The sequence below is a fragment of the Canis lupus genome, chromosome 1 (genome assembly GCF_003254725.2).
Source record: "Canis lupus dingo isolate Sandy chromosome 1, ASM325472v2, whole genome shotgun sequence".
NCBI classification, from domain to species: domain Eukaryota; kingdom Metazoa; phylum Chordata; class Mammalia; order Carnivora; family Canidae; genus Canis; species Canis lupus.
The window spans coordinates 114,807,726-114,827,331 of record NC_064243.1 but is presented as its reverse complement, the minus strand read 5'-3'; the positions used below and the strand labels follow the sequence as shown (position 1 = coordinate 114,827,331).

The 19,606-nt window shown below is 55.0% G+C and overlaps 3 protein-coding genes across 7 annotated transcripts in view; 2 read left to right on the top strand and 1 right to left on the bottom strand.

The window, feature by feature from the left end:
* The window catches only part of SPINT2 (serine peptidase inhibitor, Kunitz type 2), a 29,521-nt gene extending 27,088 nt beyond the window's left edge, over nt 1-2,433 (top strand). The window contains exon 7 of one of the 3 annotated variants that reach the window (XM_049109890.1): nt 2,288-2,433. In XM_049109890.1, the coding sequence (XP_048965847.1) occupies nt 2,288-2,418 (131 nt within the window). In that variant the 3' untranslated portion in view covers nt 2,419-2,433. Of the gene's footprint in view, nt 1-774; nt 1,450-2,287 lie in introns of those variants that run through there. The other 2 variants (XM_025425122.3, XM_025425123.3) reach the window with 2 other exon arrangements.
* A 6,925-nt stretch (nt 2,434-9,358) lies between these two features.
* Nucleotides 9,359-19,276, bottom strand: YIF1B (Yip1 interacting factor homolog B, membrane trafficking protein). Of its 3 annotated transcripts, none has more exons than XM_025425115.3 (8): nt 19,116-19,276; nt 14,385-14,623; nt 14,198-14,302; nt 13,981-14,059; nt 13,794-13,851; nt 12,613-12,768; nt 12,436-12,529; nt 9,359-11,605 (listed from the first exon to the last, which is right to left on the bottom strand). In XM_025425115.3, exons 1-8 carry the CDS (start codon nt 19,156-19,158, stop codon nt 11,450-11,452), a joined length of 930 nt encoding a protein of 309 aa, XP_025280900.1. In that variant the 5' UTR covers nt 19,159-19,276; the 3' UTR covers nt 9,359-11,449. The 3 variants fall into 3 exon arrangements, with proteins under 3 accessions (XP_025280900.1, XP_025280899.1, XP_025280901.1); XM_025425114.3 differs by having other exon boundaries at nt 19,107-19,252; XM_025425116.3 differs by lacking the exon at nt 19,116-19,276 and adding an exon at nt 18,957-19,069.
* C1H19orf33 (chromosome 1 C19orf33 homolog) lies at nt 10,451-11,233 on the top strand. Its single transcript, XM_025425118.3, has 4 exons — nt 10,451-10,583; nt 10,705-10,799; nt 10,887-10,958; nt 11,062-11,233. The coding sequence occupies exons 1-4, from the start codon at nt 10,562-10,564 to the stop codon at nt 11,191-11,193; spliced, it is 321 nt and encodes a 106-aa protein (XP_025280903.2). The 5' UTR covers nt 10,451-10,561; the 3' UTR covers nt 11,194-11,233.
* Nucleotides 19,277-19,606: the final 330 nt, after the last annotated feature.

Below are 19,606 nucleotides of genomic sequence, written 5' to 3'. Positions count from 1 at the left end.
CTGCAGGAGGCCACATTCTTTAGGTGGAACCCTACCCACCTGATGGAAAGGATCTTAGCTGACCAGTGAGATCGTAGTGGGGCAATCACTGTTAAATTTACCTGGGCAGGGCAGCCCCGGTGGCGCAGCGGTTTGTCATCGCCTGCAGCCTGGGGTGTGATCCTGGAGACCTGGGATCGAGTCCCACATCGGGCTTCCTACATGGAGCCTGCTTCTCCCTCTGCCTGTGTCTCTGCCTCTCTCTCGCTCTCTCTGAATGAATAAATAAATAAATCTTTAAAAAAAAAATTTACCTGGGCAATTAAGAGCACGAGGTCCTCTCCTGGCACCGCTGCGAACACACCCTTGCCTCCTCCCTTACTTCATTCTGCAGGCGGCGGCCGCCCTGGCTACTGCAGGGCAGCATCTTCTCTGGCTGGTCAGTGTGCTGTGTGAACACAAAACCTTGGGGTTTTATGTTTACGCAAGAACCAGGGGTGTGTACTTTTTACGTCCTGGTACACATTTTGTGGCTTGGGATTCCTGCACAGTTTGCCCCTGAGAGGTGGAAATAGAGTTGAAGTGGGATTTTCTTTTTGCTCCAAAAGCGAACACAGATAGCCACTCGGTGCACATACTGCAGTGCCTCCTTTTCTTAGTCACCTGCTTCTCAAGACCATAGGGACTCCTTGATGACTTCCCGGTGGGCAGTGCCCCTTCTCTAGACCCTCCCAGCCTGGGGTCGGGCTGCCAGTGCTCGCCCCCGCACCAGCCGGGGTACTCCTCGTCCTGCAGGTTCTGAGGCCCTTCTCTCCTCTCCAGTGGTGGTCCTGGTGGGGCTGTTCTTGATGGTCCTCATCGTCTTGCTGGGGGCCTCCGTGGTCTGCCTAATCAGGGTGGCGCGGAGGAGCCAGGAGCGCACCCTCCGCACCGTCTGGAGCTCTGGGGACGACAAGGAGCAGCTGGTGAAGAACACCTACGTCCTGTGAAGGCCCTGCCAGCCAGATGTCACCCTTCCTCAGGACTCCCTGTTGACGAAGAGAACCTGGGAAGGGAGGGGACACAAGTGTCGAATGTGTGTGTGCTTTTTAAAATAGAGTGATTGGATTGTATTTGTGCGATCATTAGGGCTCCGGGTCTGTTTGTTACTCCAGAAGGTAAGAGGGCTGCTTCCTGCTCTCCCAGCTGGGTCTGCTTTGGGACCCTCTTGGAGGAGGGCTCTGCCCCAGACCAGAGTCAGCTACTCTTCGGTTTAGTTCTTCACTCCAGGTATTGGTTTTCTTTGCTTACATTGAATCCTGTAGCATCCATTCCCATTACAAAAGTAATGTAATAGTTTCCTTTGATTTGTGGTTTTGTTGTTTGTTTGTTTTTTAAATAAGTGGAAACAAAAGTTTTTTTTATTAGGATTCTGAAAGGAAGAGAAAAAATGTACAAGTTTAATAAAAAGAGCCTTCCCTTTAAAATAAATTTCAGCAAGTGCTTGCTTTCTTTATGGGATTGCTGATTTAAACTCTGCCAAAATTAACACACAACACTATGTGAGATGTCCCATTGTAGAAAAAAATCTCATCTTTCAGATCTTTTTGAATGAATATCTTACATTGCAACTGAGTGCCCGTAAATAAATTTTCACCAAACAACACTTAGCCTTACCACCTTCAGGAATCTCTGGCATTTCCTTCTATGTCACGTTTGATAAATTCTAGCCATATCCCACTGAATTGGTTTTTGCTTTGTTGCTGTTGTTTACTTATTTATTTAATTTTTTAAAAAAGATTTATTCATTCATGGGAGACATAGGTAGAGGGAGGAGCAGTTTCCCTGTGGGTAGTCTGACACAGGGCTCAATCCTAGGACCCTGGGATCATGAGCTGAAGGCAGCCGTTTAACTGACTGAGCCAGCCAGGCACCCCTATTGTTTAAATAATGACCCAGGGATCCCTGGGTGGCGCAGCGGTTTGGTGCCTGCCTTTGGCCCAGGGTGCGATCCTGGAGACCGAGGATCGAATCCTACGTCGGGCTCCTGGTGCATGGAGCCTGCTTCTCCCTCTGCCTATGTCTCTGCCTCTCTCTCTCTCTCTGTGTGTGTGACTATCATAAATAAATAAAAATTTAAAAAAAAAATAATAATAATGACCCAATGTGGACTAACCCATACCTTGAAACACTGCCTTTTAGGATGCAGGAGGATTGGAGTGAGGATGCATCCTGTCCAGGGGAAGACCGAAAACTTCCTGAGATTGGGGTGGCAAAATGACCAGTCATTTTGGCATCTGTGACTGTCCTCTCTCCCCTCTCCCCGCAGTTCTACAGTCTTCCTCAGGTCTCCCACCTGCCTCTGCAGTGAAATGGGGACAGGATACCTCCTGGCTGAAATTGGCCTCCAAGCTTGGCTGCAATTCTGCCTACCTGTGGGTGTTCCCTTCCTGTCTCTAGACTCTGGAAGCCCTTCTTTTCTTTCTCCCCATTGTCCAAACATGTAGTCCTGAACATGGAACAGCATTGGGGGAACCCATGGGATCAGCCAGGCAGCCTGGGGCCTCCACTAGCATAGGTGGGGAAGCTGGCAAGGCCTCCGTCCTTCACCCTTCCTAGAAAACCCCTCAGGCCAGAAAGATCACATTTTGTGTATTGGGGAAGAGACATGCATCCCAATCCCATAGGGCTTAGAAAACTATTCCAGAGGCAAGTTGGACAAATATCTCATGTCCTCCTTTGCAGCCTTCCTCATTTATGGGAGACATTGCTCAGGGATTCTGGCCCTCCCTGCCAAGCCTTCTAGGCAACCTGGCAATCTGGCCTCAGAGACGATGGTGAGCAGATGAAAGCTGCCTGCTATATCCCAGATAGATCAAGACCCAGTTCTGCGAGAGCCTTTGGTCCAGAAAAAGGCACCAGGAAGAGACTCTCCACCCACCATTCCAGGTGTGCAGCAGTGAGCGGATCACTCAGCTCCTTTGAATGTCCCATTTCCTCACCTGTACTCTGGGTGAGCATGAGGGTTATGTGAGATCATAGGTGCTGGGTCGACGAAGGGAAATGCTCAGCAAGGGAACCTCCTTCAGGGGGCTGGTGTCCACCTCTGCCTACTTGTCTGTCAGTAGCTGGCAGCTCTCCTTTGTACCCTCATGTGGGACCCTATGTGGGACCTCAGGCCTAGTGATGCCTCTGGCTGAGCAGGGGGCCTTTCTCTACCTACTCAAGAGTTCTTTCTCCATAACTTAATGTGAAAAAAAAAGTGGATTTTATTTTCATTTTTAAAGATTTTATGTCCTCTCTATACCCAGTGTGGGACTTGAACTCACGACCCCAAGATCAAGAGTCGCAAGCTTCACTGACTGAGCCAATGAAGTGCCCCTGTGCTGGGATTTTAAAAGAAATGGTTGGGAATCACTTTAATTTTGCAGTAGGAAGATCAAGTGACTTCTCTTAACACCATCAAGGCCATTTGAACTTTAGGTTTTTCATATAGTGTACCTTTGTGTTTCCGGTGCAGAAGTCATGCTGACTCCCTTCTGCCAAAATGTGTCCCACTTGTCTCATGGTTTGGAGGCCCCGTGGCCTGCTGGCTCCTGGCTGACCGACTGACTGCCTTGGACCTTTGGACCCTGCCTGCCAGTGGTGTCTCACTGTGTGCGATGCTTTTCCAGGCTGTGGTGCTGCCATTCATGTCTGGCCAGCCAGCTCCTGTGTCACCACTGTGGCCCTTGAAACTAAACTGCCTGTTTGGGACTTTCTGAACCATTTATGGGCTAACAGTGGTGCTCCTTTGGAAAGGCTGCCCAACAGTGGGCCAGTAGCCAAGGTATTCAGTGGCCATTTCACAGCCTTTGTCATCCTCAGGCTGCTCATATCATGTAGAGGTGGAGTGGGCTTTTAAAAAGTCCATTCAACAAAGACCTGTCATTGTCCCCTCCACACGCTTCAGTAAAGAGTTTGTTTGTTCAGGGGACATGCCTGTCCCTAGAAAGGGGTTATTTCTAGGCCATCTCCTGGGTAACGGTCAGGTCAAAGGGGTTGGGAGCTACATTAGGCTATTTTGAAAATTTGGGATTCTTTCTTCCTCATTTCTGTGTGATGCATCTTTCTCCCCTCTAGTGTCAAGTCCAGGCCCACCTAATTGGTGCACCCTCTGGGTGGCAGGCTGACCGGAAGGGGCCTCAGGGATTTTGAGCCTGCCTGGATACTTCCTTGGACTGGTACTGGTCCTACATTATGAAGATAGTGATCACTGGGTTGTTGAGTGCCCTGCTTGCCAAGTCTCCCTGCAGTGATCCATATGGTGTCTGTAACAATGAACATTTACATGTGACCCTCCCAAACAGAAGGTCTGGGTGTGAGTAGGTGATAGAAGAGGTGCAGCTGTACCTGCTGGGATGGGACACCCTCAGGGAAGGAACACTTCAGATCCTGGACAGTAGGAGGTGCCACTAGGGCTCTGTCGTTTAAATCCAGCACTACAATCTGCCAATCTCCTAGTGCCCTGAGCCCTGCACCTGGCAGTGTGGCCTGTCAACATGGTCAGTCCCAGACAATTCTGCTGTGCCCGGTGCCATCAGTGGCAGCTCCTCAATGTGGGCCCTACCCTAGACATTTACAAACACATGGACCTGCACAGCCTTGTTCCAGTCTATGATAAAACTTGCACAGCCTTGTTCCAGTCTGTATGATAAAAATCACACTTCTGAGGCCCAAGCAACCCCGGGCTATGCCATACATGGATGGTGGTTGAGGCTGCAACTATTCAGTGGCACTGCCCATGTGGTGGTCCAAGACCAGCTTGACAAATCCTGAACTGCAGTGCCCTGTGCCCCAGTATTCTATGTGCTTGCAGGTGGAAAAGAATGAGCCACAGTGTCTCCCCATTGGGCATGAGGGTTGCTTTGGGGCCTTGTAATTATTGGTAATGATACCGAAGAGCCACAGGTCAGCCTGAAGTCCCTTGTGTGGGTCCTAATGGATTATAGACTAGTCTTAGACTACATCCTGGCTGTCTGCAGGATGCCTGTTCCTACACAGCTGGAAAGCTCCAGGACCCTGGCCAGCAGGTTGGTGTCTTAGCAGGACTCACTGCTCCTTGGAGTCCTGTTCCTGGGTCACTTTAATTAAATGCTGTCTGAGAGGAATTGAATGAATTCGCTCTCAAGCTCTGTTAGATTTATCAGAGTGGCATTCTTGTGTGAAAATTCACCGGGGTGGCAGGACGGCTGGATTGTTGGCAGAGATAGTCATCCAGGGGGGTCTGTCATGCTATCAGGAATCTTGGGTGCGCCAAAAATATGTGACCCTGACCACTGCTTACCTTGGCAGTCTCTCAGGGTTGGTTGTATTTTTTTTTTTTTTTAAGATTTTATTTATTCATGAGAGACACAGGCAGAGGGAGAAGCAGACCCCATACAGGGAGCCTGATGAGGGACTCGATCCCGGAACTCCAGGATCACACCTGGGCAGAAGGCAGGTACTAAACCGCTGAGCCACCCGGGGCTGCCCTCCGGGTTGGGTTTGCAGCGAGCACCTAGAGGGATGAGAGAGTGGCTCCCTGTGGGACAAAGCAGGCTTGCCTGCTTCTTACTATAAAGGGCCAGGTCTCCAGAGCTCATGTCCTGCTCCTGTGGTACAACCCATTGCCCCCATGGGGCAGAGGGAACCAACCTGCTGATGCTTAAGCTGCTTGCTGGGAGTAAGAAAGCTCTGCCTCTGACCCAGGAATCTCAAGGCCTCTGCCAGCATTTTGGAAACAGTTACCAGCTAACTTGTTAACTTGCAAATAGAGTGAAATAAAATCCCAGACACAACAGTCAGTTGGGTGGTGGCCAAGTTTGGCTTTCTGTAGCCGGGCTGTCAGCCCCTTAGCATGCCCCCAAAGGGGGGCCCATCAAGAAGTTCTGATCATTAGTGTTCCAGAATGCCCAGGGCCAGTGCCACACTTCAGTCTTGGGACAGAGGAAACTGAGTCCCTACGTACTGTGCACTTAAAGTCATCCATCTCCTGGGACATGGTTAAGTTCAAAGAAAACGTTTTCGTATAGGGATTATGATGTTTATAGGACCAGGGTGCTCTGTTCAGGTAAACTTCAGGACAGAGATGAAAGTAGGCCTTGCAGCAGTGCTTTTTCCTCATGTGTAGGGGTGCAGGATGCCCGTGGAAGGCTGTGCCCCAGCCACCCACTCCTTGGTCCTACCCCATCTTGGCTTCCCTAGCCACTGAAGTTGGCATCCAGCAATCTCCTCCTAAATTGCAGAGATTAAGTAAAAACTTCAGGGTTGGAGTGACCCTCCAAAGAATGTCTGCTGTGAAACATTAGAGAAAGAGAAAGCCAGTCTAGTAGTGAATGGCAGTATTGCAGGCCAGTTGGGAACACAAGTCCCTTCTTCCTACAAAGAAGGCGTTGCTTAGGACCAAGTCAATGAGGAAGCAAGCAGAGGAGGGCAGAGGCATTACCAGTCAGGGGCAGGCAGGGCCTGGGGAGGGACAGAAGCTCTTGTCCCTGCGCCTGGTGGCACCTAGATGAGTACTGAACAGCAGGGGGTGTTTTCTGAAGAGCAGAAGGCTGGACATACTTAGGCCCTCACACCATCTTCTCATTAAGCATCTTGGGTTCACCTTCTCAGCTCTAATCTGGCCTCCATTTGTTTTTTGTTTTTTTAGATTTTATTTATTCACGAGAGACAGAGAGCGAGAGGAGGGAGCAGGGAGCCCAATGTGGGACTCGATCCCCCGTCTCCAGGATCATGCCCTGGGCCAAAGGCAGCACTAAACCACTGAGCCACCCAGGCTGCCCTCACCTCTGTTTGTAAGTCTTCTGGGTTAGAACAAGAGAATGGGTATATTCACTGCCCCCAATGGGGAGTAGTGATTCACAGGCTCCTGTGTCCATATCCCCTTCTTCCTTTCAGTAAAGAAGTCCCCAGGTTTTCTCTAGGTACACAGCTGCCCAGCAAGGTGCTGTAATTTCCTAGTCTCTTCAGCAGAGGGACGTGCTGCTTCCAGGTGGGGTCCTTAATAGGAACTGGTGTGCCCTCTACTCGCCCTTTCCCTTCCCAAGAATCCAGCTCCCCTGTATGTTCACGGGCAACACCCGGGAAGGATGCAGAGCAACCAGAGTTAGGAGCCCAGGTCCCTGGGTGATTTTATGGGAGAAAAAGTGAAGCTATCTTGTTAATGCTCTTTCTGGCCTAACAGCAGCCACCTCCTAACTAATACAGGAGTGAATAGAGGGGAATTTGGAGCATCAGGCGTGCTCTTCTCCAGACCCCCTCACCCTTTCCACAATCTTAGCAAAGTAGTAAAGAGCTACTTCATCTTGGGTCTGGAAGGTCTCCCACTACCGCTCTGCGATCTACTAGCCCAGTGTCCTTGGGCACAAAACCTTCTTTTTGAAGCTCAACTGCCTCATACAGAACATGGGATCCTACCGCCAGCTTCACAAGTAATCATATGAGGTTGTGCTTGTGAATATGAATAATAAAACTAACATTTACTGAGTATCTATTTACCTTGTGCCAGGCAGGCTCCAGACACAACGGTCACCTTATGAGTGGAAGTCTTCCATTTTACAGAGGACAAAACTGAGGTGCAGGGTGGCTGACTTATTTATTCATAGAGCAGTAAGAAGTAGAGGGAGGATTCCAGTGAGCACCTGACCCTCCACAACCCAAACTCTTAGGTACTCTGTGCCTGTTGTAACCTGCCATGACGTTCGTTAGCAGAGTGCCTGGTATCAGGTAACCTCACTATTTCACCAGATGTTAGTGAGCACCAAATTCCAAGTCCTGCTGTTCTGGATGCTGAGCAAAAAAAAAAAAAAAAACCGTCCCTAACCCCCAGGGAATTTGTTTTGCCTGGAAAAACACGTTTTCTCATATCCTGCATCCAGTTGTGCATAAAGCCAGTCATCATTCACCACCTCTTTTCACTCGGAGTAAAGATCAAAGGTCTCCGATGTACAAGCCCCCCGCTCCACCCCACAATCCCTCTTCATCTCCTATGTCTTCCCCTCCATTCTCACCACCACTCTGAAGCCCTTGTAGTTCATCACTCAGGTACATTCCTGCCTCTGGATCTTTTGCACTTGTATTCCCACTGCCTAGAACACTACCTCCCTGTGTTTGCATGGCTTATCTCCTCATCTTCAGATCTTTATTCAAAAAAGACTTGAGTGAAGCTTTCCTTGGCAACTAAAATCCAACCTCTCTGGCAGCCCCGGTGGCTCAGTGGTTTAGCGCGGCCTTCAGCTCAGGGTGTGATCCTGGAGACCCGGATGAGTCCCACGTCAGGCTCCCTGCATGGAGCCTGCTTCTCCCTCTGCCTGTGTCTCTCCCTCTCTCTCTCTCATGAATAAATCTATCTTAAAAAAAATAAAATCCAGCCTCTCCCCAAAATACCATGTAGTTATTACCTAGCCCCCTTTCTTGCTCTCTCCTTAGTGCATATTGCTTTTTAAAATACAGCCTTTATTGAGGCATAAGTTACATAAACTTACCCACTTCAAATGTACACTTCAGGGGTTAATTTTTTTAAAGATTTATTTTCAGAGAGAGCAAGCCTGGGGGGAGAGATAATCTTTTTTTTTTTATTCATGATAGTCACACAGAGAGAGAGAGAGAGAGAGAGGCAGAGACATAGGCAGAGGGAGAAGCAGGCTCCATGCACCGGGAGCCGGACGTGGGATTCGATCCCGGATCTCCAGGATCGCGCCCTGGGCCAAAGGCAGGCGCTAAACCGCTGCGCCACCCAGGGAGAGATAATCTTAAGTAGGCTCTGCGCTCAGCGAAGACATGGGGCTTGGTCCCACGACACTGAGTTCACAACCTGGGCTGAAACCAGGAGTGGGATGCTTAACCAATTGTGCCATCCAGGCGCCCCCAGTTGTTATTTATTTATTTATTTTTATTTATGAATGAGAGACACAGAGAGAAGGGCATTTTCAGATGTATTTTCATCCTCTACAATTAGTTAATCCCCATTCCCCACGTAGTTCCCAGCAACCCGCCACCTGCTGTCTCAATAACCCTTCTCTGAACACTAAATGCGAACACTCCTACAGCATGGACTCCTTGGTGTCTGGCTTCGTTCACCTCGCAGAATGTTTCTGAGGCTCATGCACGATGCACTGTATGTCAGTTCATTTCCTTTTTATGGCGGAGTAGTGTTCCGCCACGTAGATATTCACATTTTGTCTCTCCATTTACCAACTCACCGGACACCTTAGTTTCCTGTTGTTTTCTAACATTCCGTACACTTGTTTCCCCCAATAGAGAGCTAATCCCGTGAGGCTGGGATGTTTGCTGGTTTAATTAAATTAACCTTTGTATCCGCAGCACCTGAACCGTCCTGGGCACCTAGTAGGTAGTCAACAAACATAAGCTGAAGGAATGGACCATAAAGATAACATTTTATTGTCTTTAAGGGCTAAGCTGGTCATCAAGCAGGGGAAAGAGGTGAAAGCGATAGGCCGTGTGGAGCCAGCACCCAGGGGAGGCCTCTCCCAGGAATGCACTTTGGACCAGAGACCGGAGTACACATGGTCGTCATCATCATCCCCAGGCGTCAGCCATGAATGACTCCTGCCTGGACGGCAGCCCAGCTGCTGGTGGCAGAGCTGTGTCGCAGAGGGACTCGCGAAGGACACTTAGCCTCACAGCAATGGGAGCAAGTGGCTCGCCCCCCACCGCCCCCCTCGGCCTGCCTGGCCCAGGCCAGCATGGGGAGGGCAGGCGGGGCTCACAGCTACCCCTGCGGCTGACCACCCTCCAGGGAGAGCCCCAGGGGCCAGAGCCCTGGACCTGAGTCTGGCTGTGGATCCCAGTTCTAGGCATTCACACTGTATTTGCCCTCCACTGTCTTACTTACTTGGTCCCTCAGTTTTCTCATCTGTAAAATAGGGGTAGTAATGATACCTACCTTCTGATTAAAAAACCCCAAACCTTATCTTGCCAGGCATGGTTCTAGAAAATTAATTCATTACAACAACCCCATATGGTACCTGCTGTATACAGATGAAGAAACGGAGGCACGGAGAGGCTAAGTCTTTCCTGAGCTCACCTCACTACTAAGTGACACGGTCCTCAAATTCAGGAGGACCAGCTCCTGCTCTTTGCCCCTTCAGAGGTTGTGAAAGTGAGTTACTGTGCGTGCAGCCCTTGAACAGTGCCTGGCCCGCAGTGAGTACAGTGTCAGCATGATGACGGGACGGGGCACGGGGCACAGGGCGGGACCCTCCCTCTCATTTCTTCCAAAGCAGGCATCAGAGCCTCTTGGGGGAAGCAGGGGACAGCTGCAGCCCCTCTCCCAGAAGTCTACAGCTGCCCACACAGTCCCCCCTCCCTCGCCAAGGCTCGGGGGGGGGGTGGAAACTTAGCCCTTAACTGTCCACCCCCCCACCCCCGTTTCCCAGAGAAGTTGGGTGGTGCTGGGGAGGGGCTGTGAGTCAGGCTCAGGAATCTGAACAAGGTGGGGTGGGGCTCCCCAGAAGTCCCTGGGCGGGCAGTTCCCACTGCTCCTCCCCACGGCCTGCCCCCTGCCCTCGGGCACTACCCAGGCCCCCGGCGGCCTCCCCACAGACCTCGTCTCACCACCATGGAGTTCGACCTGACCGCAGGTGCGCTCCTGGGAAGACGGGCATCCGAGGCGCAGGGGGCCAGGCTACGCCCCAGAAACCTCCTCCAGGGGCGCATCCCGCCCACCGCCCCCGCACCAACCCACCCGACTTCTCTCCACAGCCCTGGACTCCAAGAAGCCCCACGGGACAGGCCAGGTGGGAGACCACAAACACAGCGCCCCCAAAGCTCAGGGCGCGTCGGCGGATAAACCGAGGGTAAGTCCCCCCTGGGGCGGGGGCGGCCGCCTTGGGCCGGGGCCGGGGCCGGGCTCCTGGCCTCACCGCCGCGCCTCCAACTGGCAGGGCCACGGCCACCGCAGCTCGGACTCCAGCAGCAGCAGCGGCAGCTCCAGCGACTCCGACCATGACGGGAAGGTAGGACCCCCCGCCCCGCAGCAGGCGCCCGGGGGAGGGCACAGGCCCGGCCCGGCCTCCCCGGCCCAACCCGCTCTCCTCTCCCCCGCCCGCGGCCCCGCAGCCTCGCGCCGCCGCCCCGGGGCCGCACGGAAGCTCGCCGGGCAAGGCCGAGAAGCCCAAGGTGAAGAAGAAGAAGGAGAAGAAGGAGAAGAAGGAGAAGAAGGGGAAGGCGAAGAAGGAGGCTCCCCACTGACGGGCCTGGGCGGGTCTCAATAAACCTCTCCTCGCTCGCCTCCCGCGCGCCTCCCGCTCGCCCCCCGCGCGCCCCCCGCTCGCCCCCCGCCCCTCCCCCGCCCGGGCCGGGCCTGCCCCCGCCGGCCGCCCGCGCCGCCAAGGAGACGCCGCCTCGCCGAGCCCGTCACGGTTTATTGTTTCCGGAACCGCGCGTGCGGCGGCGGCCTCGGCACCTCGGGGGCGGGGGCGGGGCGGGGCGGGGGCCGGGGCCGCCCTCACCGCACCAGGTGGAAGGTGAGCCAGTACATGAGCAGGGGCTGCGCCGCCGCCACGGCCATGGTCAGGTACATGCGCAGCTGGTTCCGCGCCCCGCGCACCGGGACGCCCTCGGCCGCCGCCTCCGCCAGGATCTTCAGCCGCAGCGTCCGGATCTGGGGGCGGGGGGGGGGTTCAGCCTTGAGTCCTCGGCCGCCGGGCCCAAGTCTCCGCTCGTGGGGAGCCTCGGATCCCCCATCTCCTCTAACGGCCGGTGAGGCCTTGCTCCTACCCGAGCCTTGGGGGAGACGGGAGGGTGTGGGATGCGCGCCCCGCGACCCCTGCCCGAGGGGGGCGGGGCTGGGCCACGGCTGCTGCCACCGCTGCTGCCACCGCTGCTGCCACCCGCTGCTGCTGGCGCGAGGACAGTTTTTCGACATAAGCCTGAAAGGCTTTTTTTTTTTTTTTTTTACTTTTAAACAATGACACCTAGGTCAAAGTTTATCTGAGGGTCAGATTTGGCCAACCAGTTTTTGCCCCCTGCTCCTCACACAGGCTCACACGGCCTCTTCCCAGGGCCCTGAGGTGCATTTATCATCATTCCTCTTTTTTTTTACAAAAGGGGAAACAGTTCTAAAGATTTAAAGAGAGGAAGTGATTTGCTTGGGACCCAGAGAAGCTACTTCCAGGGATACCAAACCTTTTTCATCCTGACAGAAATTCTGGCAGGAAAGCCCACCATGTCACCACCTAAGAGTGGAGTGAGGGTGAGAGCCCACCCTAACAGCGCAGCTGGCTCCTCTTCCTTCAGACCCCAGACTGGACACCCCCTCTTCCAGGAAGCCCTCCTGACCCCCCAGGCTGGGATAGCCACTTTAAGCCTCCTCAGTTGGGCAAGGTGGCTCTTAACTCCTAGGCTGACATGCTCTGCTTGGATGCCTCCAGGGGACCCCGAATATGAGGGCTTGTGCCCTCAAGCCCCATCCTCCCCTGAGCCCCAGCTCACCATGAACACAAAGATAGACACGCAGCACCACCCCAGCACCACGTAGTAGCCAATCTTCCCAAAGAGCAGGCCCATAAGGACCCCGCCAATCATCCTGAGAAGAGAGGGGAAGGCCGGTCTGAGGAAGAGGCCTGGGGGCTGGGGCTGGAGGCGGGGGGAGGGGAAGGAGGTACTCACCCAACGTATTTATAGCCCAAGAAGGCCACCAGGTCGATAGTGGTGAGGTCAGTGTTGACAGTGACCAGGTAGAGACTGAGCAGGATGGCCAGCACCTCCAGTGTCAGCCAGGCCAACGCAGAGCTTGCCTGCAGCCCAAGGAGGTCTGGGGAGAACCTGCCGGCACCAAGCTCTGTCACCCCAACTGCCGGTTCACCCTCCCTGTGTTGGGTGGGGCTGGAGACTCAACAGTGACCAAGATGGATCTGGACCCTGTCCTCGAGGAAATCTCACTCAGGGAAGGCAGGCTTGTCCTCAGTGACAGCCCAGAGACGTCAGGGCTGGGGTGAGGGGAGCACAGAGCAGGGGAGGTGCCTGACCCAGTCAGGAGGTGTCAGGGCTACCCAGAGGAGAGGCCACCTGAGCTGCAGCCAGAGGACTAAGGAGCTCACTGGGAAGAAGGACCGTGGTCTCTGCCCCCAGTGCCTCAACAATGAATTGACTCCAATGGCCATTGTTTTTCAATGCCACAGAAGAAATGAACTGGGACCTAAGAGTGAGACGTGGGGGTTTGACCCATTTGGGGGGTGGGAAGACTTCCCTGAGTAAGTGACGCCAGAGTGGAGACATCACAAGTGAGCAGGTGCTCAGCAGGTGATGCAGGGGAGGAACAGACTCCTGAGCTAAGGGAACTGGGTGTGCAAAGGCCCTGGGGCAGGGGTCAGGCAGCACCAGGCCGTCTGGAAGATGGAAAGAGTCCTGGAGTGGTGAGGCAGAGTGAGGAGGAGGGGCAGAGAGCAGCTGCATGGAGGCCGTGCAGTGGGAGACTAAGGAGCCAGGGCTTGATCTGGGGACGGGAGAGCTATGGGCAGCTTCTGAGCAGGGTGGACGTAGCCAGGCCCACACCTCAGACAAGATCTTGCTAGCTGCTGTTGGAGTCAGGGTGCAGAGGGTATGTGGGCAAGGCAGCTGGTTAGGAGGCAGTGAGGATGAGCTGCATCTCCTAAGGAGGCCAGAGTGATGGGCTCACATGGGTGGAAAGCGAGGAAAGGGTGACGCTGGCGGTGACACCGAGGGCTCTGTCCTGAGCCCACTGGGAGTACGGTGGGGCTGTTCCGAGACAGGAGATCCAAGAGACCTTCCTGACTGCCCCTCAGCCCCCCAAGCCTCACCCCGCTCTGGCTACTCCAGGCCTCCCTTACCTATCCTGGGTCCCCAGCGCCAGGCCAGCCACCAAGACATAAGTGATGAAAGCCATAGCTGTGGGAGGCAGACACACAGACACTGGTCAGAGGCAGACAGACCATCCTGGGCCACTGGGCACCTACACCTCTGCCCTAAGCGTGCCCCCCCAGGGGGAGAAGGGGCAGGAGATAGGGAGGGGGAGACCTGGAATGTAGAGGTCAGGAGCGTTGACATCAAAGCGGGGGGCCACGGGAGTGTCCTGCTGGTACTGCACTTCCCAGTCCTGCGGGCAGAGTGAGGGGAGCAAGCAGACCCCCAGAGCTGAGCCCGCTCCTGGGGCAAACCCTCTCCCCCAACCCTCCACCCCCAGAGGCGTCCCCCCTCCTCGGACTCGGTTCCCCTCGGTGGGGGCAGTGCTGACCTGGTGCAGGTAGGGGAAGAAGAGCAGGCCCAGCTTTTTGCCCACATACATGGTGTCCACGGCAAAGTAATACTTGAGCTTGGTGACGGGGATGAAGCGGTCGATCTGGAGGGAGGCAGAGCCCAAGCCTGAAGCCCTGGCCTCCTGGCCCCCGCCTCCCCCCACCCCACCCGCCCAGCCCACTCACGTTCTTATCCACCAGCTCCTTGCCCTGTGCGGCCAGGCTGCTCCCGTAGGCCATGGCCATGTTGGACACAGGGTCAGCCAGGAAGGCGGCCTGCGGGGACGCGGAGGCTGCAGGGTAGCCCAGGCCGCTGGGAGCCCGCTGGGCCCCGTAGCCCCGGCTCTGGGCCGAACTTGTGTCATCGAAGAGCTGGTGGGGGTCAGCCATGCCCGGCTGGGACACGGGGATCCTCCGCTTCGACGCTGCAGGGGAAGAGGGTGGGGAGCTTCGTTCATTCTGTGGGTGCTCTCCTGCCGGCGGTGGTTTGGAGGTCGGATGGGCGCCTAGTCCAGTGTGGGCGGCTCTGTCGGCCTGTCCTCTGTCTGCCCGTCCAAGTACCAACAGCGATGATGCCGTTGACAGCAACTATGTTACTCGGCCTACTGTGCCCGGAATCCTGTCCGCATCTCCCCTGGGGCTCCCCTCACCCGTGTGCTCCAGCCACGTGGGCCTTGATGTTCAGCGCACACACTGGGCGCGCTCCCACCTCGGGGCCTCCGCACTGGCTGTTCCTCCGCTCTGGTGCTTTTCCCCACCCCAGCCCCAGCTCTCTTCTGCCCATCTGTGGGGGCTCCCCTACCACCTTGTCTACAACCTCGGCAGCACACCCCACCTCCCTTCCCTGCTTCACGTGTATCCAGAGCTCCGCACAAGCTGACAGCCTACCCGTTTTATTTATTTTGTTCAGTGTCTCCCCAGTAAAATGGGAGCCCCCCCCCCAAGGTGGGGAGCTTTTCACAGCTGAATCCCCAGCTCCTCACACAGGGCTACAGTAGGGTGCCTGATAAAACCCTGAGGAACAACTGGGTGACGGGCACTGAGGCAAGCACTTGATGGGATGAGCACTGGGTGTTATATGTTGGCAAATTGAATTTATTATTATTATTATTTTTTTGGCAAATTGAATTTAAATTAAAAAATGTAAAATAAATAAATAAATAAATATTCTTTAGGGCAAGTAAAAAAAAAAAAAATACACCAAACCAAAACAGAAAACCCCAGGTAGATGCCCATCCTCACGTTACAAATGTGGCAACCAAGGCTGCGACAGAGGAAATGACCTGTGCACGGGGCCACACCAAGTGAGTGTCGGGGCAGGACTCTAGCCCAGGTTGGCCCGGGCGATGTTACAATAATTAAACCCCCAATGAGCACTTGCCACATCCGGGGCTGTGCCCTAACACTATGGACTAACTCATTTCATCCCCATTTGTGTCAGTGCTATCACGCCCGCCTTCACAGACAGGAAAAGCCAGCCCCCGAGGGGCTCAGGCCCTTACCCCCAAGTCATTTGGATAGCATGAAGCAGAGCCAGGTTTCCAGTTTTTAAAAGGTCCTTCTTGGCTTCCAGTTGGGGTGGGGGCAGGAGGAGGGGAGGAGGCAGGAAGCTGCTCCAGTGGTAGCAAAGTGGGGGGGGGGGGGACAGAAACAGGGATGGAGGGGTGGGGAGGGGGCTGCTTCTGGACAGATTCTGGAGGTCCGAGGGACAGGACTCGCTGGGGGCATGCTTAGCTGCGGTGGGATAAGGAAGAGGGAAGAGAAGGGGAACACAGGACGGATTTGAACCTGCACTCTGGCTGCACAGCCCCTTACCCCTACCCATAAGCAATGTCACCAGATAGTTACTGAGCTCCTCCTGTGTCCCAGGCACCACTGTGGGCACAGGGAATGAGTGAGCGTTACAGTGGGATGGGGGAGAGGAATCCCGTCCTCTTTGTCCCGACTCTGTGCCTCAACTCTCTCTTCTGTGGAACAGTTAGTGACCCAAGGCCAAGTGATACTCATAAATTCCTCAGCCCCTGGCTGACACATAAAACGTGTCGGTCCCTGTCCCCTATGGCCAATTACTAGTCCCTTGACTCTTCCTCTCAGTTATTTGCAGCCTGAGAACAGAGCCAGGTGTGCTCAATCCTGAACCAGCAGCACTGGGCGCGGCCCATTTTCCTTTCCCTCTCCCACTTCTTTTTTTTTTTTAATTTTTATTTATTTATGATAGTCACAGAGAGAGAGAGAGAGAGAGGCAGAGACACAGGCAGAGGGAGAAGCAGGCTCCATGCACCGGGAGCCCGACGTGGGATTCGATCCCGGGTCTCCAGGATCGCGCCCTGGGCCAAAGGCAGGCGCCAAACCGCTGCGCCACCCAGGGATCCCCTCCCTCTCCCACTTCTGAAAGCTTTGGTGCAAGCCCTTCCTTCCTCCCTGTCACTCCCCCTCTCAGTCCTCGATATTTGGGGTTCTGCTCCCCACTACTGGCCTCCTAAATGCCCCTCTGCACTGCCAGGCCGAAGCCTCTGGCCACTGTCATTTGACTCAAGCAGCATGTGACTCCACCGTCTCAAATGCCAACCTCCAACTGGCCCACCTCCTCCCTTTCCTGAGCCCCACAAACACCTCCGAGCACCCCTGTGTGTTAGGCTCGCCTGCAGGCATGGTGGATACACAGTGATCAGAAAGACAAAAACTCCTGTTTTGATGGGGCTGAAGGTCTCTGGATGGGTCCCTCTACACCCATGACTTTCTTTTTCTTTTTTTTTTTTTTTTTTTTTGGCTCCCTGACACAGTGTGGCCCAATTTTCCACATTTCTGGCTTCGCCTCTCACTTAGAGCAGTCTCACCCACCCACAGCTTTCACAGCCGCGGCGCGCCCTGGGCTGTAGGTTCGGTCTCCAGCCACCACTTCTCTTCTGGCCCCACATCCAGGTCTGGTCAGCTCCCCACGGTCTCCAGCCACCACTTCTCTCCTGGCCCCACATCCAGGTCTGGTCAGCTCCCCACGGTGCACTCTGGCTACGCCTGGGCCCTCACCCCGGAGTCTAAGCCCCTGACTCCCCTTCTTTCTTGTGTCCAATTGCTAGTTCTCACCCACTGTGTCTCAGTGTGTACCCTCCCCCTTCAGACTTCGTGGTCTTGAACCTGACTTAAAGGTCCTCCTCCAGGGGATCCCTGGGTGGCTCAGTGGTTTGGCGCCTGCCTTCGGCCTGGGGCGTGATCCTGGAGTCCCGGGATCGAGGCCTACATCGGGCTCCCTGCATGGAGCCTGCTTCTCCCTCTGCCTGTCTCTGCCTCTGTGTGTGTGTGTCTCTCATGAATAAATAAATATTTTAAAAATAAATAAAAATAAAGGTCCTCCTCCTAAGTGCGCCTGCCCATTCTTGCTCCACCAGCCTTCTCTCCAGTCAGCAGCCAGCATCATCTTCGTAAATGCAAAAGGGAACATTTCACGTCCCCTACCCAAGACCAGTACCCCCCGTGCTGAGAATAAAATCCATGTGCCTACAAGGCCCTGCATGACCCCAGCCCCTCCAACCACCCTCGTTGGTTACCTCCCTTGGGGCTCACCGAACCCAGTCACACTGGCCTCTTGGGCCCTGGCTCTGCCAAGCGTCTAGCCCACGCAGGCTTTTGAACATGCAGTGCTATCACCCTGGAACATCATTCCGTGATTAACATCTGCCAATATCGCACTGAGGCCTCAGCTCAAGAGTTTCCTCCTCCGAGACCTCCCTCACTCCTCAGTATAAAGCCTAGCCCCACCTTGTTCTTTCTCACAATATCCAGGGGTTCATTTCCCCTCTGAGCACTTAATCACATTTCCTAAGTATATATTCATCTGTCCACTTGTTTACTTGGCACAGACAGGCGTCTCGCCACAAATCCTCTTCTCCAAGCAAATTCCTCATCATTAGAGGAACCTTTCTCCGGAAGCTTCACCGACAGGCCCTGTCTGGGTCACATGCCTAATCTGGGCTACCACAATCCCTCCACCCCGGCCCTGACCCCTCCGCCTGGACTTCCCTCCTCAGCACATCATCGCTCTAGACTTTCCTGTCTTCTGCTCTGTCCTGGTAGCTCCCTGAGGACAGCAACCAGGGCTCTCTGGGCACTGCGGGAGCCCCAGGGTGACCCACCACCAGGCCAGCCAGGCACCTCATTAGTGGCTGAAGGGAGGGGTGAGCACATCAGGCCTCTGAACCTCCATCACACCCTGGATTTTTTCTTTTACAGCCCTAATTACTCCCCAGATTGTCTTGCTGATTTGTTTGTTCCGAGTTTAGTGTCAGTCTCACCACTAAACTCTGACTCCTAAGTTAACGAGGACTAGTGCTGCGCTGCTTACTACCAGGTACCCAAATTCCAGCACGGGGCCTGCCGGCCGCAAGGGCAGCTGAGGCAGGATCCGCTGAATGATTACATGAGATGCAGCACACTGGCCGAGACCAAGAGGCACTTAACGAGAGACACGAATTAACAAGCGACGGGGAAAGGGATGAACAGTACAAGACATACAGGTCCAAATCTTAAATGAGAGGTAAACATGGCCCTCTCAGCTCCCGAAGGGCTCTGAACGCTGTCCTAGGGAGCGCGGGCGACAGCCCGAGGCCACCGAAGGGTGGGGAGAAGGCCGATCGGTAACCGCAAATGAATGAAAGCCGCGTTTTCCTGCACATCACACAATATCCTGCCCAAAGTTGTTTTCTTCCAAAGGGATTTCCTAAAGAAAAGAAGAATCGTCCCCAACGCGCCCCCTACCCGGACCTGGCATCCCAGCGCTGCGCGCACCCCGAAGCTCCAGATCCCTGACCCCGTGACCTCCGACCTGCAGCGACCTCGCTAACTGCCGCGGCGGCCCCGCCACGCCCTTGCCCCCCCAACCCCGTCCCCCGATCTCCTCGCCCGGCCACGTACGCCACTTACGCTGCCGGGGCGTCCCCGCCGCCGCCAAGCCTGCCGGGTGCATCCTTCACCGTCGCAGCCTCCACGGCCGCCGCCGCCGCCCCAGCCACGGTTCGAAATGTGCCCGCCCGGCTCCCGTAGCCACGGCCCCCCGACGACGCGACAGCCAATGGGAGTCACGATCGCCGGAGGCCACGCCCCTCGCGGAGGCCCGTAGGAGTTGCCAATGGGCATTGGGCGGGGACTGGTGGCCGGTGGGGGAAGGCGAGAGTCAGCACTAGAAGGGCGGGAGGGCAGGCCCGAGAACAGCCCAGGAGCCGGCGGTCTTGTGCATCACGGGAAATGTAGGCATGGCCCGATGAGGCCGATGGGAAATGCAGTTCTCGCTGGACAGACGCTCAATTAGGGTGGCTGAGAGCACTGGGGAGCCAGGGAAGGGTGTGGAGCAGTGGGAGAGAAATCCGTTTGTGTTCTCGAGGGGCTGGGCGGAGTTGTGCGGACTCTTAACGCTT

Bases quoted from the DNA above. Each gene is read 5' to 3' on its own strand.
- C1H19orf33 (XM_025425118.3), top strand. From the start codon at position 10,562: ATGGAGTTCGACCTGACCGCAG. The intron at 10,584-10,704 runs GTGCGCTCCTGG...TTCTCTCCACAG, and splicing joins GGAGTTCGACCTGACCGCAG to CCCTGGACTCCAAGAAGCCC. The intron at 10,959-11,061 runs GTAGGACCCCCC...GCGGCCCCGCAG, and splicing joins ACTCCGACCATGACGGGAAG to CCTCGCGCCGCCGCCCCGGG.
- YIF1B (XM_025425114.3), bottom strand. From the start codon at position 19,158: ATGCACCCGGCAGGCTTGGCGGCGGCGGGGACGCCCCGGCAGCGTAAG. The intron at 12,530-12,612 runs GTGAGTACCTCC...CTCTCTTCTCAG, and splicing joins TTGGGCTATAAATACGTTGG to GATGATTGGCGGGGTCCTTA. The intron at 11,606-12,435 runs GTGAGCTGGGGC...CCCCGCCCCCAG, and splicing joins TGTCTATCTTTGTGTTCATG to ATCCGGACGCTGCGGCTGAA.